Consider the following 18194-nt stretch of genomic DNA (forward strand, 5'->3'; position numbering starts at 1 on the left):
TCATTTTGATTATTTAGTCATTTTTGTATGTTTTACCTTTCTCTTGGATATGCAAAATTAACAAAGTTATCCTAGCTTTGGGCGTAGGAGTGATATATGATATAATATAATTTGATATGTTTTTTTCTTAAAAATCTAAAAGGAAAATTAATATTATTATATAAGATAATATATTTTATAAATATTATAAAAACATTATTTGAGTTTGAGTTAGGCTTAAATTATTTGAATTTTGATATAAATCTAACTCAAATTGAGTTGCAGTTGAAAAAAATCTAATTAAAGTTTAATCTGAGTATTGAAAGAGATTGCTCAAATTTGTTAAAATGTTAAATTGGGTTTATATCAAGGGAAGCGATCCAAGTTACCCTAGTAGTTTGAAGAAATAGTTGTTTAATAGAAGGCTTTTAAAGGATATTTAAAAGAGATATTTGGTTAAAAGTGATGTAATAATTTTCAAATTGGAAATTTAACCCTTCCCGTATTTTTTCTGAAAAAGTAACCCACTTTTAAAATAAATACCCTTTTCTATTTTAAGTATTTACTTGTAGGTTTTAAAAGAAATGATTATTTTTATAGGAAAATGATGAAGATATTTATGTTGAAATGATGTAAAAAAAGGATGGGAGGTTAAATTTTAAAAATTGGGTTTTGAGAGACCCTTTAATCAAATAACACTATTTGAAAAGTTGTAGGGTAAAGTTGTAATTCTCTTATAAACCGGTAGGATCGGCGGGTTGATATAAAACCAAATTCGTTCCAAAGCGGTTTTCAAAAAGTTCTCCGAGTTTTTCTTTCAAATCTTGAGTTCATAGGCTTGTGCTGATTATTTCGAATAGGCTAGCTGAATCTAATGGCGGTATTTGCTAAGTACGCCGGGAAAATAGGCACGGTTGCAGGAACCAGGACTCCTCTCTGCAAATTCAAAGCGTTTCGTGTGGAGTGGAAATCGAATACCACCTCTTCGATCCAGATCTTAGCTTCATCTTCTTTGTCTTCGCCTTCTGGATATTGCAGAAGATCTGATTACGTGAAGTCTGGTGGAGGGCGATTGTTCCTGGTTGATACACTCGCTCAGGTACTTATATTCGTATATTTGAACTGTATTTCCAAGAATTATGGAAATCAGAACTGTATTTTCTAAAGAAAAGTCATATGATTCAAGAATGTAATTTCTATTGCTTCTCTGCAACCAAATTAAGCATAGAGTTTAATCTCGGATGGAATTCGAGAATTGCTAATGACATGGTGTCTTGTCTCAGGTTAGGAAATTAGAAGCTCAGGGCATACCGTCAAAACATGCTGAGGCCATAACATCTATCATAACTGAAGTCTTGAGTGACATTTTGGAGAATGTGGCTCCGTCCTTGGTTTCTAAGGGCGAAATACAGAAAGTAAGGTTTCTTGATTCTGGGGTGCCTGTAGGTCCATGGCTTGTTATACTCCATGTTTATATATGAGACATGTCAACAGCTCTAGGCTTTTATAATTAAAATGTTAAATTTCATTTTCTGGTATTGTTAATTCACATGCATTCATGTTGCCTACAGATTGAAATGACTCTAGAATCCAGTTTGTCCAAATTCAAATCTAAAGTTGAAAGCTCTGAGGTACTGGCTTACATGACTGTATATCTATTCTGGAATGGTATTCTGTATCCTCTTTCAAAATCTATTGGTTGAGCATTGTTTCTGGTGTTGTAGGGAAATTATTTAGTTCCAGATCATCACATAACATTTTTAGTGTATTTCCTATTGAACCAAATTTTAGGATTATTTGTGATTAAGACATTTATTACCTCTATAAACCTTGCATCTTTGTCACAATATTTGTAATTACATTTGTAGTGAAACAAATAATTAGTGTTATTGAGATACAACCAGTGGTATTTGACTTCATTATTATACTGATTAATTGTGTTCATATCTTTTTTAACTCTCAACCCAAAGATGAAAGCTCCCATGCCTTTAGGACATGGCAATTCGGGGATGACCAATCTTAACAAGTACTCGATAGATGTTGCACTCATTACAAAGTGCCTACAACATGTACAATGATGATGGTGATTAATTTTTTTATGGATGAGAAGTAACATATCTTATATAATATGATATGTTCTTTTATATGAAACTAACAGCTTTTATGTCTAAATAGTTTTCACAATCTCCTTGAATAGCTTAGTCCATTAGGGTTTTAATTCTGAATAAATTTGATACATTCAAAAGTTTTGATTTGCAGCAACATCCATATCTATTTTTCCCAGTTTCCAAAATAAAGGCTACTCGTTGGCTTAGCACTTACCCTTTTGATCGAATTGAAAAAGAAAAAAGGGTGTATCATGGGTTGGGACTTTAGATTTGGGCTCCCCTGCCCCATACCAGGGATCAGCTGGGCTTGCTTTTAACCATGAGCAAAGCTAGCTAGGGTCCAGCCCTGTTCAAATTGAAAGCAGAAGGGAGTTGGGCTGGCCTTTGTTTGAACGGATGGCCCTGAGGGCAACAGCAGGCACCTCCAGCTCCATGATTGAAGGCTGAAAGTGAGGAATCGATGGGCTGAGACATGTCCTGTTGTTTTTTGTTTTTCCACATTCAAGTATAATGTGACTGCATGGTCATCCTGGACAACAACGCATATCAAACTAGGCGTGGGCTTTCATATTCCTCACATTTGTCATATTGCATGAGTAGATTCTCGTACGTGTAAGTTGTAACCACCACCCTCTGTCTCTCAACACCATGCTCTATACTATAGCAGTCCACTATAGGGCTCTAGGTGGAGTTTCAGCCACAAAATCCAGAGACAATCATCATACAATGCTGCTGTTCATCATCACGCAAGGAGATGAGTTGAAGACTTGAGAAGCTAACTCGCTCTCAATTCTGAAAACCCAGACATTATTCAGATGCATAACTTCATGTGGGGTTGTGGGCACTTGGTTTGTTTAGGAGCTTAAAAACAACATCTAGAGTTATGGAAGACATTGTGTATAATCCTAATATTGTTGTTCCTTTTAGCTTTAAGAGAGAAGATTAGTTCTTTTTCTACATGCTACTTTTTTATGCTTTATACATGTAATGTAAATATCTTATATGCAAGATATGACATGAATATTTATCGTTTGATAAATAAGTACGTCTTTTATGTACATGCATGTCTTCAATTCTCTTGTATATGTTATTGATACATGCTAGTTGTATAATATGTTTTTTATGGAGTGGAAGGTTTTAGGCTAAAAAGAAATTTAAGTAATTAATTGCCTAAAATTAGAAATACTTGCATATATTATTTCTAATTTGTAATAATTAAAATTGTATATAGGAGTTGATTGGGAACATAGTGAACTTTTGTTTCTATTGCAATTTAAGGTTATTACATATTAGAAGATGATTAGAGCAAGTAAAAGTATCAATATCCATAAAAGTACCAATTAATAAGATTGTGCAATATCTTTAAGTAGTTGAATATGTTAACTACAACTAGGAACATCATAGCAAAATTAAACAAGGATGAGAAACTGAATGGCGATAACTACGAGGTTTGGCATCACAAAGTTCAGTATATCCTTGTAGAGTAAGAGGCTCTTGAAACACTGAATCATGTCATGTGAGAACCTAAACAAGGAAACTCTACTCAACATAGAAGAGATCAAGAGGCTTATATGGCATGGAAGAAAAAAAGTTCTTTAACTCGCATTACATTGTTAAATTGTATGCAAATTGATCTCTTAATTAAGTATGAGGTTTACCAAACTGCTCATAAAATGTGGCAAGCTCTAACGGATTCAAATTTAGTTTCTTTCTGTAGTAAAGATTCTGGTTTCTGATGATAAGAGAATGCACCTTTAGCATGTAACAAATGCTTTTACACAGATCTTATAAAGTAGTGCACTTGTTGTGTGTCATAATTCATGTAATCAACTGCCGCCAATTAGGAATAGAGGTCCACACATTAAAGTGCTTTGTTTTCAGTTTGAAAAACTACTGTCGAAAAGATTACAAAATAGTAGCAGTTCCATGTTAGGTATTTTGACTCTGTCTCTACAAACAATGATGCAGGGACATCATTTTTCTCAATTTCGAAGTGATCTAGAAATACTGCACAATGAACTAAGGTTGGTTTCACATAGATACTTTGCAACTATTTTTTCCTCATATGATGTAAGGATATATATTTTTTATACTTCTTTATAAGACAATGACATGCATTGTAACACAGGCATGAAACCCTTACCGCCACTAACAAACTAGATCGGGTGAGTATCACAAGTGTAGTTGAGAAGTGTTTTTCATTACTTGGATTTCTATGAGGTTCAATATTTGTTTTTGTTTTCTAAAGTTTTTTCGGGTTGTCTTCTTTTTCTTGATCCCAGGACATTCATGCAGTTAAAATTCAGTTAGAAGCGGCAAAGTATGATGTCTTTAAATACTGTATAAGTACCGTTTCTGTTTTAGCTTTGGGTCTTGCTGCGATTCGCTTGTTGGTGTAAGGAGTTTAGCAAATAATGCAATTGGAAAAAAAAATAAATGAATATATGGAATTGATTTTTTGTGCATTGAGCCATATCGTGTTTTTGTGTCCATGGTGGTTACCTCAGCTTAAGGAGTAAAGAGTTTTAAAAAATGTAAGTGAATGCATTTCTATTAATATTTCCAAAGCAAGGGTATTTAGTACATGTTATTGACTATTGAGCCACATCTCTCTTTTTGTGCATTGAGTCACATCCTGTTTTTGTGTCTATGGTGGTTACCTAATAGAGAAGATTTTAAATTTTGAATTCCCTATTTGGTGGGAGAATCATGTTGAAAGTGGAAATATTATTAATCTGAAATGAATGGCCTTGGCTGAAGAGATACTGCCTATACTTAGAAAACTGATCACTCTACCTCTGTATGATACCCTATGGTACTACCATTTGTTATCTGTGACTGCTAAATTATGGAGCAGTTCTACTACAAAGAGTTAGTAATGAAGTTTTCTGTGATCATTGAGGGCAGCCGACTGTAAATATTCATTCATTGGCTTCATTTAAAATACCACCATATTGCTTGGCGATTTTCACCAGTCCCCGGTGAGTTAACTGGTCCATCATATTCACTACTTGTCTGCACTTTGTGATGGTAAAACATTGATTAGTGAACTAGGCTATTTTGGTATCGCTTTTCATCATCGTTCTTTAGCTATATTAGGTGTTGGTGGGGTGCAACATGACGACAGCCCTCATGGTACGTTCCTCGCCTCTGTAAGAATAAAAGCAGACCTCCCCCCCTTCCCCTTCCTCCCTGTCCTAAAGCCATCACTCACATTCCAAAAACAGTGGTGATAAGAGCATCAACCATGGCTATTCCCATCAAGGCCTCTCTTCTAGCTCTCATTCTACTCCTCACTCCCTTGTCTTCAGGTGAGCAAGGTCTTGGTATTTACTCTTGCATCATCCTAAAAGCCTTCATTAGGTTAATTCTTCAGCAATATAACAACTACTCTAAACTTGCAGGCATGGCTGAGGGTTTCAAGGATGGCACAAGCCCCATTTACTTACTACACAAGGTTAAATATGCAGACAAGACTTTGATCTTTTAGAATTTTTTTGGATTATAAGCCTTCTAACTAACCAATGTTGCGTGTTTTGTAAAGGATGGTACCCTGGTGAATTCAAAGAAGCTTTTGAAGCTTGATGCAGTGCTGGACTACGACTATGCAGAAGCGAACCCCAAGCACGACCTGAGGAAGGGGAAGCCAGGTAATGGTGGAGGTGGCAAGAACCCATGACTCTGCTTATCGTTTCGCTTTGAGCCCTAGTTAAATAATGACACTACTCTCTCAATCTAGAGGGATTTTTGATCATATATGATGAGATGTAGTATAGGATTCTATATGAGGTTGTTCAGTAGTAATGTTATAAAACTACTCTTGTGGAGGAGTTGTGAGAATGGAATGGCCTTAAAAAGATGATATCTACATTGTGTTTTTGTTTGTTCTCATTGTATGGTTCTATTTTGGCTACTACTTGAATAAAACATGAATGGGATAGTCTTTGGGTATCTCATAAGAAAGATGAATAGCAGAAAGAGAGGAAAAACAGGAAAGATTAGCACAAAAAATTGAGAAGTTCAAGCATTTATCATATGTGGGAATTGATCTTCTAATCTCTGCATTGAGCACACAGAATGATGGAGATTCTAGCATCGATGGCTGATGTTATGAAATACCCAGAACGATCAGTGTAGGAGCAGGAGCAGGAGAAGGGAATGTACAGTTCCATTCCTTCTCCTTCTTCTTCCTTTTCTTCTTCTTCTTCACTGATCCTTCTGTAATCAAGAGGTGTTTTGAGTTGAATGCCAGTCTTTTTCAAATGGTGAACACGGTTACATGTAAATGGATGTGTAAGGGGCATAAGATCCAGAGAAAGGGGCCACCCCAGAAATCTGGGTTGACATTTTCTGAGGTCTTCCTTTGTCTGCTTTTCCATATTTCTTTGCTCCAATGATCACATATCTTGACCAGAAAGCCCCTTTCTGTGAATTGGGGTTTTCAGGACATGAAGCCAGAAAGTTATGATTAATGCATACACAGTGGTGGAAGTGAGGGACCAGGCCACTGACATGTAGTGTTGGTGTATTATTAGGTTATTTAGATCCCCGTAACAATTTTATTTCATCAATCTTGGTTTAGGACTTTATATACTTTCATGTCATTTACTCTATCTCTAAAGATTCAAGGTTACCATAAAATTATCCGAGTATGAATACTCCGGATCAATAGCTCCCATTTCCTCCCCTCCACTTTCCCACGGTTTCTTCCCAACCAAACACACTATTTCTGAGCTTCAACACTTCTTTTTTCTTGACGCTTCAATCGGGTTTCGATATGAGAAGTGCGAAAGTTGGCGCTTATTGCCCTTCCCCTGCTCCCACATTGGTGGTTCTCGTTGTACTATTGGTGGGTTCAGTGCAGTTCGTACAGTGCCATAACGTGGATGACTACAGCGAGTTTGATGATCCCGAGCTTCTTCCGTTGTTCACACAGCTTGGTTATGGTCAGATTTCCAATATGACTACAATGCTGAGTGCGGAGTTTCAGAAGCGCTCCAATTTCTGCGTTAAGGATCTGTGAGTTCTCTGTTTGGTTTCTGAAAAAGAGAAAAAAATTGTTGATTCTGGATTTTGAATAATTGAAGAGTGAACTGAGCTGGGGCAATTGGTTTAATTAAACTCATTTTAAGTGTTTGATTCTTGTCAAATTTGGTTTGACTTTGAACTTGTATTGCCCACCAGGGATGCTGATTGGAACCAGGCTTTTAATCTTTCATTTAATTTGGACTTCTTGGCTTCTTTCATCCAGAAAACTAAAGGTATGAGTAGTTTTTACAAGTTACATTTGAGCTTGTTTGGATACCTAGAAAATCCGAGTAAAATAGGAAAAAATGGCTTTCATGGGGACAAAAAACATCTAGAATCAATCAATTCTAATTAAACTAGTTGGTTACCTGAGTTGAGTTTCTCATTCTTTTTTGATTCCTTGGAAGGAAGACAATGGAATTTGAAACTCAAATCTTAATGGCTTTTCTTCACCAACTAAAATGGAGGGTCACTAGAAATACCCGTTGTGTTTCTTGGTCAGAAACTTCATATTTGAGTGCACTGTTATAATATTGGGAAGAATTATAGGAGCATTATTAATGTGATTCAGCTACTGAGACTTCATAGGAAGGTGGTTTGGACCGGGTAGGTGTGTATTCCAGTTTTTTTTTTTTTCTCACTTGTCCTGGTGAATTCTTAGCAATGAGACTAGGATTTAAGCTCAAAAGGTTATACTTATCCATTGTTTCTAACTCTTTTAACTTGTTATAATTGATGAGGAAGATGATAGTTTCTTTCCGACCCATTATTGGAAAGTTTCTCTTTGAGGCACCATCATGCTCTTTCCTTGGCATCTCTTTCTGTAAGGATCTGTTTTGGCCCAAAGGGCAGTAAGCAATAAAGAAGGATCTTTTAAAATATTAGACAGAGAAAACCGAGTGCTAGCATTTTCTGTTGCTTTTCTTTCAGTAGTATTTTCTGCAACTAGTGGGTCATTTTGAATCATAAGTTGCATTCTCATGTAGTACAATGATTTGAATTTCCACAACAAGAGATATTACCCGATAATTGTGCACATCTGCAGAAACAAAGTTCTACTTTAGTAATTTCTTTGTGAAATCAGAGAGTAGCAATTATTTGAGACCTAACAAGAACTGTAACTTGGCTACATGGGTTTCTGGCTGTGAGCCTGGATGGGTTTGTAGTGTTGGTCAAAATCAGCAGGTTAACGTTAAAAATTCACAGAACATTCCTACCAGAACTAATGATTTTCAGGCTTGTTGTGAGGGTTTCTTCTGCCCTCGTGGTATATTGTACCAAAAATGATTTAATATGACCATATATAGCCAATTAACAAGAAAAAAAAGAAAAAAAAAAGCTGCACTTAGTCTCTGCCTGCCCGTCTTGCCCTATACTACTTCTATTAATGATGGTAATGGAATTAAAATTTCCAAATATGTTCCTGGGAAAGGTGGCAGTACATTGTTGCTGTAGTAATAAAGTCACCTTGCACCATGTTGAAATTTGTGCAGAAGTCCATGACTAGTAGAAAAAAGGCTTACAGTACACAGAAAAGTTGTCAGGGTTATGTAGAAGTTCTTCACTTTGTTTGTTTGTCATTGTATTTTTTTTTTTTTTTTTTGCTGCATTCATGCTATTGAGTCAACCGAATTCACTCTTTTATTTTTCTCCTGTTCTATTTTTTTTTTCTTCTGTTGTTTTGCATTCATGCTATTGAGAGGATGAGATTCAGGACTGGTTTTGAGATATTTTGTGAAACGTGTTTCTTTTAATATTTGACTTCTTGATAAAGAAATCTACCTTCTTTACCATTTCTGTATTCTTTACCGGGCCTTAGTCAATAGGATCAAGGGGATACTCTAGGATAAATTGCACCAACTCATACACAACAGTTAAATGTCTCTTAAATGAACTTTTTTCTATGTTTCTTTAATGACAAATCTTGTTAATTTGGTGAAATTCCTTTTGAAAATTTTGTTGTCTTTTGGGTTTTAAATTGCAGTAATACAAGTTAGAAGTCGACTGTTTGTATGCTCAGTTTAGCATCACAATAAATTTTTTCAAAATAGCCTGTAATCTTAGTTTTTTTTTCTCTTTCTGGTTGTAATGGTCCCTCCAGGTTTGTATCATTGCTGCTCAAGCTCTTACAACCTTGGCAATCAGGACTGGTGAGCCTTTTAGGCTACAAATCTTTGAATTCTTACAGGCTTTAGCACAGGGTGGTGTTAAGATTTGAATTGCATTCTTGCTTTTGAATTATAATTTGGAAAATAGGATATAGTTAACCTATTTTGTCCTGACTTCTTAATTATGAGAATGCAGCTGCCTCATGGGTCCTTAACTAGCTCTCTCTAAAATCCCTCTGTAATTGTCAAACATGAAAATTGATAGGATCTTATACTTTGAAGCCCAATATATAAATATAAATGTTTATGTTGTAGGCAAATGCAAAAAAGGGAAGTGCAACCAAGTACAAAGTGTAAAAAGTGTGTCAAAGGCCAAAGAAACTAGAAAGACCAAGCAATAGGCACTACATATCTTTGACCCCTATGCAAACTATCAATGAAATCTAAAATGAGAACTATTAACTATTCTCCCCCAGTGAATCCCAAAACCATGCAAAGAGGATTTAATAAAAATATCTATCTGCACCAACTCCAAATACTCTAAACCTTTATAATTACTTCAATTCTTCTTTTTCCATATGCACTAAACCAAACATAGAGGGTTTAATCTCAAAATTCTATTTTGAGTCTTGCCCACAAACTATCTGGTCAACCCAATGTCTCCCTAACAGAATGGGGAAACACTCATGAGAATCGAAACAAAGATTACAACGAAGTCTACAAACAAGGAGCCTTCCCAAAATGGATAACAATATATTTAGTTGACTTCTCACTATGCTTGCACAAGTAATGGCAATTTATCTCCACCACCTATGCTAATAAACCATGAGAAATTTTTAATGAACAGCCCCCAGGCAAAAAATCAACTTTAAACAGAGCCCTTGAAAACACATTCTTAGCTGGACATGATTGGGATGCAATGGGCTTAATTAATTGCAGAACAATTTAATGAAGATGCAATTAGCTTCACTAAACTTCATGCCAAACAAGGAAAAAAAAAAAACCTCCACTAACCACCATAGACTGGATATGCTGTAGAATGAACCAGAGACTGCTAACCATCCATGGGTTCTACCTTTTCTGCATTCCCTTCCTAAGTCTTAAAGTGCGTTTGGTAGTGAATTTAGAAAGCGTTTCTAGTCTTTCTAATACTTGAAAGAAATTTTTTTTGCTAGTGTTAGAAGGTTAGAAGTGCTTTCTAGAATCATTGCAAATGGACTTTTAGTTCCTAGTCATAATCACTAAAACCTGAAACTAGAATTTGGGGAAACTGAGATTGGTATATACCTAAATAAAGTAGTTCTAATTGGCCATTTCCATGATAGGAAGGTATTCTGTTACCACCCACTCATAAGATGTTCAGTCCAGGTTAGGGTATCTGACCAATTAATATGAAACAAATGGTATGATTTTTGAAGTTATTCGATTATTGTTCTTCTAAATGTATAGAATAAATTCATGACCCCCAGGGGTCTACTAGGACTTCAGGCAATTTTTACTGTTATTGTGCCTCCTTTAATTTTCAATTGTGTTTTTCTTTTTCTTGGGGCATTTCTTGTCTTTAGTTCTTTTGCCTTAACAAAAATTTTGTTGCCTATCATAACAAATAAATAATAAATAATGAATAAATAAACAAATTCATGATTAGCACTCTTTTATCTTATTCTTAATGTTTGTAAATGTAATAGACTTAGGAACCCAAGCCTTGTGTATTTCCAAATGAGAATAGAGATAAATTTGTGACTGGCAGCAAATTTATTAAAATGATTCGATATGTTACTTTTAATATATTTTTTCTTTTTCCAAGCCTTTTTCTTTTTCTTTTTTTCGATAGGTAAATTTTTTTCCCCATTGGGACTTGAACCTATAACCACCCACAAACCCCCCAACCCTTGTACCACTTGAGCCAGGTCCATTCAACAACATATATTTTCTCACTATCCTCCAAACTAGAAGAAAAAGGTGCAGCTATCATTAATCCACATTCAGATGAAGGCAGAAGTAGATGAACGCAGGGAGTATATGAACCCATTCTTAATTTGCATGGTTATGAAACAATGTGGCAGCTATGGCTTTAAGACAAGGACATGGTTCCCCAGTGTCAACAGACACAGGGGTATCTAGCAGCAAATTTCAGGGTAATCAAAACCTGGGGGCATGAATGTGCACACATACACATACACATACACGCACACACACAAATTATAAAATTTCCATTTTTTACTTGTTAATTTTAAATAAAATCTTAAAATTTATTAAAATGATTCGATATGTTACTTTTAATACATTTTAATTCTCAAAATGATTCTGAAAGAGAGTGATTCTTTTGATTGTTAGTTATGTTGTGGGAATGAGAGTAAACCATGATTTGGAATATGTTATTTGGACCATAAATAACTAGGCTATTAGCATTTTTTTCTGTACCCTGCTTTGTCTAATGCTGCAGTTTTAATAGCATGGAACTATTGCTTACTCTTATTAAGAATAACTTTGATTGTATATCTGATTCTGGCAACAAGTTGACTTTGTGCTAGCTTCCTTTGATTTGGACAATAAGTATCATTTTATTTATTGGCAAGAAACCATGATTTTTCATTTGGTTCTTATTCAATTTTTTTACTGTTGTTGCTTTGGTCAATGTAATTTTCTCTACATGTATATTTTGTTTGTTTAATGTGACATTATAACCTCATTATGTTGTTTTTTTTGCTTTTCTCGTGAAATGAAAGCTGATGTTTTGACTTAGCAGGTGAATTTAGGTTAAAAGATGAGTACTCTGGATGCAACTCGAGCAGAACTTGCTCTTGTAATTTTGTATTTGAACAAACCTAAAGCTAGGGAGAAGATATGCAAGGCAATACAATATGGTTTGAAATTTTGGAGTGATGGACAGCCTGGTACTGCCCAAAATGTTGACAAATCAACCAGCTTGGCACGAAAAGTTTTCCATCTTTTTAAGGTTGGGTGATATCGTACATTGTGGTGTAAAACTTTGATCTATATATATGTGTGTGTGTATACATATATATATATATATATATTACCCTTGTCTCCGGTTTATGTTGGCTTCTCCATTGTATACATGAGCGAAGGGGGCACCCTTACTGCATTTAAAAAAAAAATTCTGATGTGGAACTTGCATTAAATCATTATTATTCTAACGTTTTATGTTTCATCCTTCTAATTGCAGTCTGTCAATGACCTGCATGCTCTTATTAGTCCAGCTCCTCAAGGGACTCCTCTTCCACTTAGTTTGCTGGGAAAGGTAAATTTTTGTTGATTAAATGTTTCTTTAACAATACTTTAGTTCTTTTTGTCTTTTTAAACATTGTGTTTGTTGCAGTCCAAAAATGTGTTATTATCCACTTTCTTGTTTCTTGATCAAATCGTGTGGCTTGGTGGTCAGGCATCTATAAGGTTCATTTTGCACCTCGCTTAGCTAATTTCATACATTCTTTAAATTGGTTTGGTATAGAGGAACAGCTGGAGGACCGATAGAGGATAGGCTGGAAACTCGTGTACGTGGATCATGAGAATGACGTGCTGCTAGTGGGGGATGATCCTTGGGAGTAAGTTCTCTATTTCCTTAGTTAATGGAGCTCAATTTTTTTCCTGCATTGTAATCTCTACATGCTTGTATACCTAAGGATGCCAAACAAGACAATATGGGTAATATTATTGTTGATGTTAGGAAGCTCATGATTGAAATGATCAGCCTTCCCTAGAAGGATAAAAATATGAGTGAGTTTCTTGCCCCACTTATCAGCCTGGTAACTTGAAATTGATTCATGGTCTGAAAATTATTGCTAATTTCACTATTCAAAAAATGATTAAATATGGTTAATTTATGCCGGCTTATGTTGTCTGGTTTGGGGTATTTCAGGGAGTTTGTGAATTGGGTACACTGCATCAAGATCCTTTATCCTCAAGAAGTCCAGCAGATGAGGTTGGATGGAGATATTGGTAACAGTTTACTTCACAAAGAAGTCTGTAACAGTGTACTTCTAGTTTCTCATGGATGATTAGGGAAAGACATGGACATTCATGTAAAGCTCAGTTTATGGCATTGTATTAATTTATGTTTTACACACTGATTTTCAAGACCCAAGACCCTATTTCCATTGAGAAATGATATTTAATATTTCAAACACCTGAATGAGCATTCAAGTATCCTAAAGTTATGTTTAATTTCTATAAAATTATGCCGTCATTAAAAAAAACCTAAAGTTAGAAATTAAAAAAGTTGTTTTTTCTTCTACAAAGAAAAGAAAAGAAAAAAGTCTTTCTTTGTAATAAACCAATATGCCTAACATAAAAATAAGTGTTCAGTAAGTGTGATGCTCTTCAGTCTTGACAAGTCAATTTTTCCTTCTGCTGTAAAATACAACCATGAGAAAGCAAGCAAATGATCAGCTGATTTTGTGGACTGTTTTATTGAATTTATTGTTTTGTTTTTTTGCTTCGCTGTATGTTGTCACTCACTTTGGTCTCTTCTAGATGACTGCAAATTTTCAACAATTTCTAATTTTCTACATTAATTTTCTGGCCTAATACCAACCCCAGGTCAAATGTTAGTGATTGATTAAGGAAAAAAAGTCAATTTTTTAGTAAAACAGTAATGCAATCGTGACGGGGAAATTAAAATTTATTTTCATTAAAAATAGAAATGAGTTTACATCAACTTAAGTGCAAAATAAGCTAATGAAAACCATGGACCTTTCCACAATAAGCACTTTCTCTGCCACCTTTCTCCTCCGTCCTTTGGGAAAATACTAAGTAAAACCTGGGTATAACTTATAAGAAGTGGATGGTGAGAGACCTTAAGAGTCATTTTCTTGGTTAGACATTAGAACCATTGACGGTTTCATTTCACCCTCTCTCTATATATTTATTTTTGCTTTCTTTTAACATAATTCTTTTCCACATCGAAATCATAATTTGATTAAATCAATGATTATCCTTAACATCTAAGATAAGATTTAAGGTCACTGAAAACGTTGCGTGGTTTTTCATCACTACGACGTCATTACGGGAAGTGATAATTTCAAACCTTCTCAGTTTGGCACCTAATCATGTGTGACAAAGATTATTATTACAATCCCCAAATAGATTGATAGTAAAAAGCTTTTCCTTGGTTGAACCATCCCATCTCTTCAAATGGACCAAGCTATCCGTGAAAATGATTTGTGGATGTTAGCAGGTTAGATAAAATTTTAACCTTGACTACAGGATGGAGGATGTTGAACCGTTTTGGTTTAGCTTCCTAGATTAAATTTCATACTTTTCCAGAGAGACAGCCTTTTCCATTCCCGTCTCTAACTATCCCTTTAAGAACAATTTGCCAAAAATAGATGACCATAGTTGCTTCCTACTCGAGTCTCCAGCCAGATCCCTAATCCATTCCATTTCTAGGTCAGACAAAGTAGGAAAACTACTAGCTGAAGTCTTACAGAAGGGATTGCAAGGGAACAGGTAAATGGGTGGTATCAAGGTTAATGATGTGGTTTATTCCATTCTTAATAGTTCTAAGAGTTGAATGACTTACTAACTTTAAATTATCTCTTGGGCTTTCCTTGGATTTTTCAGGCCTGTGACACTCACAGGTTACTCTCTTGGAGCACTAGTGATTTTCAAGTGTCTGCAGTATTTGGCTGAAACTGAACAAAATGGTAACTGGTACCCTCAAGCTGTTTGTGATGGATGGTTTGTATTGCTTTAATGATGTGATACACAAATTTTTGCAGCTGAACTTGTTGAAAGAGTTGTTCTTCTTGGAGCACCCATTTCATTCAGAGATGAGAACCGGGAAGTTGCTAGAAAAGTAAGTTTAGAACACATTTTCCCTTTATCTTGTGGATATTCTCAGGTCCCTGCAAATCATGTTGGAAAATTTTTTATATGGGCTAACATTAATTGAATAATTTGTATTTGCAAAAACGGGTTAATGGATAGTTTATTATATAATGAGCTCAATTAACTAGTGATCATATTTTGGATTGAGTTTTGCATCTTTTGAGTAGAAGCTCAGTTGAATGGCAAGTGTAGGCTATGAGTCTCATTGAAGCCCATTATGGGAGGGCCCAATGAGAATTCAATTTGAGTTATGCTAAGTCCCTTTTCTAATCTAGATAAAAATGGTTTATCTATTTTCTCAAAAAGCCACCATAGCTGTTATCAAGATCATAGAGAGGAAGACTTGGTTGCAACAATCAATCACGGTTTTTTATCATGACTCAAACAGGTATGTTCTTTATAGTGATTTCTTATTGTTAGTATCCTTTAATCATGTATGATTAATTTATGTGATTATTTAAATATGTTACATGTGATATCAGAGCATGATTTACATGATTTAGGATCTACAATTAGAAATCGAAAATAAAATTTTTAGTTTCTTATTTTATTTTCTTTTCGGAGCCGAATCTGTGATCCATGAATGTGTATGTTTTTTTTTTTAGTTTATTTTGATTGTGAAACTTTAGGCCTTTTGTTCCATTTGTCACAAACTTCAAATTGATATATCATATGTGCAATTTCGTTGTTTAAATTGAGAGTAATTAAGTTTTTAAATTTTCAGAATTTTCTTGTTTAAAGATTTAAGAAAAAATTTATTTGTTCAAATTATTGTGTTTTACTCAAATTAAACTCTTAGATCTTGTTGTTTAAATATATTATAGTTGATATGTAGCATCAATTTCGGTTTTTTGGCTCAATTTGGTGAAAATTGAAAATTTGAAAATATGGGTATGAACCCTAGAAAATTCGTTTTATATTTTTTTAAAAAAATTGAGTATGATTGAGAAGTTTTTTTTGTTTAATTAATTTTTGTAGAGAGATTTCTTATATTGTTAAGGTAAAAAAGAAAAATACATGTAAAATGAAGCCAAAATAGGTGTTAAAATAGAGTTTTTCAATCTTGGCTATGGAGATATGAAAAACCGAATTTTGTTAATCAATTATGGAGATCTTTAAGTTGTTTATTTATTTATTTATTTATGATTAAATGTCCTAGAATTGTTAGAAATAACCTAAAGTTTAAAACCCATCAAGATTCCGATCAAAAAAACATTTTTTTCAATTGTTTGTAATTCGAGTTGCAACCGGGTCATCTGACCCGTATTGAAGAATTTTTGACCTAGTGTTGGAGGTTGAAGATGACCTCCAGCACATGCCACATGTGCCACACGTTCCCCACTCGCGGGTTAAGTGTTTGAGGCGCATGTAACCTCATTCGGTGTCTATTTTGAGCCTCTTTTTTTCTATGCGCTTGTTTTTTTTGTAATCTATTTGTTTGGATATATTATTTTATTTTTTTGGGGGTCAAAAATATTTATTAAATAATTATTACTTATTTTTGTGATTTAATTAGATTAAAATTATTTTTTGGTATAATTTTTTTTTGAGAATTTACCAGAAATTATGTTAATATATATGGAATAGGAGTGTGGTACTCACTCTTTCTATATTGAAACTTTTTCAAGCATATTCTCCTACTTGGTTTAAATCACATAAACTAGTTAAATAATTAGTTTAAAGTGTAATAAAAAAAATTGTTGTTCAAATTCTTGTAACTATAATTGATCATTGATCATTGATCATTGAAAGTACATTTTGTGACGTACTTCATCTTGTTTGATCATATGCATATATATCGCTAATATGCACTATTGTTGTTGGGCAATATTGTTTTTAATTTACCCAATTTTGGAATGTTGCATGTGAATTGTTGAGGTTATTTCACCAAAGTGATTTAACCATCAAAATTTGCAAGTTTATGAGTTCCTATTTTGTTGATGGGGAAAATTTTAGATTAATTTGTACAATCGCCTGCCCAAAGGGGGTTATTGTGCAAAAGGGGGTTATTGTGCAAATTAATTTAACAACATGGGGATATTGAATGAGATAAATAATTTGATAAATTTATTTGCCTAAAAGAAATAAATTTTAATGAATTATTTGTTGATCTTCATGTTTAGAGAATAGTTGTTTATTGTGGACTCTGCCCGAAGGAGAGTTTATGATAGTACAATTGATTCTTGTATTGTATTGCTTATACTTATTTAAGTTTTTTTTTTTTTTTTACCTATTGCCCATAGAAACTAACCGACCTATAGCAAGGATACAATGAAATAAGATTGGTTAAATTTATTTGCCCAAATTCTAAAAACCACATATACTCAAATAGGATATAAATCTAGACTAAACAAAACTCAAACTTTCTCAATCTAATGCTATGAATCAAAACTAAAATTAAACAGAAATCAAATCATCATTTTTTTTAAATATAATAAATAAAAGCCAAAACTAAACTAAATTGAATTTTCTTAATTTAATATGATAAATCAAAACTAAAATTAAACCAAGTTCGAACCTTTATGTAACGGATCAAAATTAAATATAAATGAAATTCATGCTTCCACACTATGATAAAACAAATCCAAACTGAAACTATTTAAAAAAAATCAAAGCCACTCAACATGACACAATGAATCCAAATTGAAATGAAACCAAACTCTAACTTTTCTAAAGAAACCCATATAAAAGGATTAGCTTACCTAGCCGGTTATGGTGCTACAAAGCCACTCCACTGGACACAATGAATCTAAATTGAAATGAAACGAAACTTTAACTTTTCTAAAGAAACGCCATATAAAAGGATTAGCTTACCTAGCCGGTTATGGTGCTACAAAGCAAACCAAATGGTGTGTGGTTGATGTGGTGAGGTGTGGGCAGATGGAAATTGGTTGTAGAGTGGAGATGGTTGTCTAAACACCAGCGAGGTGAAGATGTGGGTGTAGTGTTCAGATGACAGAACTAGCGTGCTGGTGCAGATCTTCAATGGTGATGGTGTGTTCTCCTTCCAAATATGGAGATCATGTTGTCGGAGAATACTATGCTGGGCTGCACGCATCAAAGATCACTCATGACCTCTGTTTTGTTGCCCAAGACTCCGTTGGGACACTCCGACGTT

General features: G+C 34.3%; 1 protein-coding gene across 5 annotated transcripts; it reads left to right on the top strand.

Annotated features, from left to right (window-relative positions):
- Positions 1–795: 795 nt before the first annotated feature.
- Positions 796–13373, top strand: LOC117913690. 5 transcript variants are annotated; one of them, XR_004651135.1, is made up of 10 exons: positions 4485–5398; positions 5492–5544; positions 5632–7106; positions 7272–7348; positions 9217–9265; positions 11973–12182; positions 12414–12488; positions 12699–12792; positions 12915–12964; positions 13107–13373. XR_004651135.1 is itself a non-coding variant. In XM_034828742.1 (8 exons), the coding sequence occupies exons 1-6, from the start codon at positions 854–856 to the stop codon at positions 4484–4486; spliced, it is 627 nt and encodes a 208-aa protein (XP_034684633.1). In that variant the 5' UTR covers positions 796–853; the 3' UTR covers positions 4487–5398; positions 5492–5544; positions 5632–6050. The 5 variants fall into 5 exon arrangements, 1 of the variants encoding a protein (XP_034684633.1); XR_004651134.1 differs by lacking the exon at positions 12915–12964 and having other exon boundaries at positions 4485–5068; positions 5187–5398; XR_004651132.1 differs by lacking the exon at positions 12915–12964.
- The last annotated feature ends 4821 nt before the right edge of the window (positions 13374–18194 follow it).

Source organism: Vitis riparia, chromosome 4 (genome assembly GCF_004353265.1).
Source record: "Vitis riparia cultivar Riparia Gloire de Montpellier isolate 1030 chromosome 4, EGFV_Vit.rip_1.0, whole genome shotgun sequence".
In the NCBI taxonomy this organism is placed as follows: Eukaryota; Viridiplantae; Streptophyta; class Magnoliopsida; order Vitales; family Vitaceae; genus Vitis; species Vitis riparia.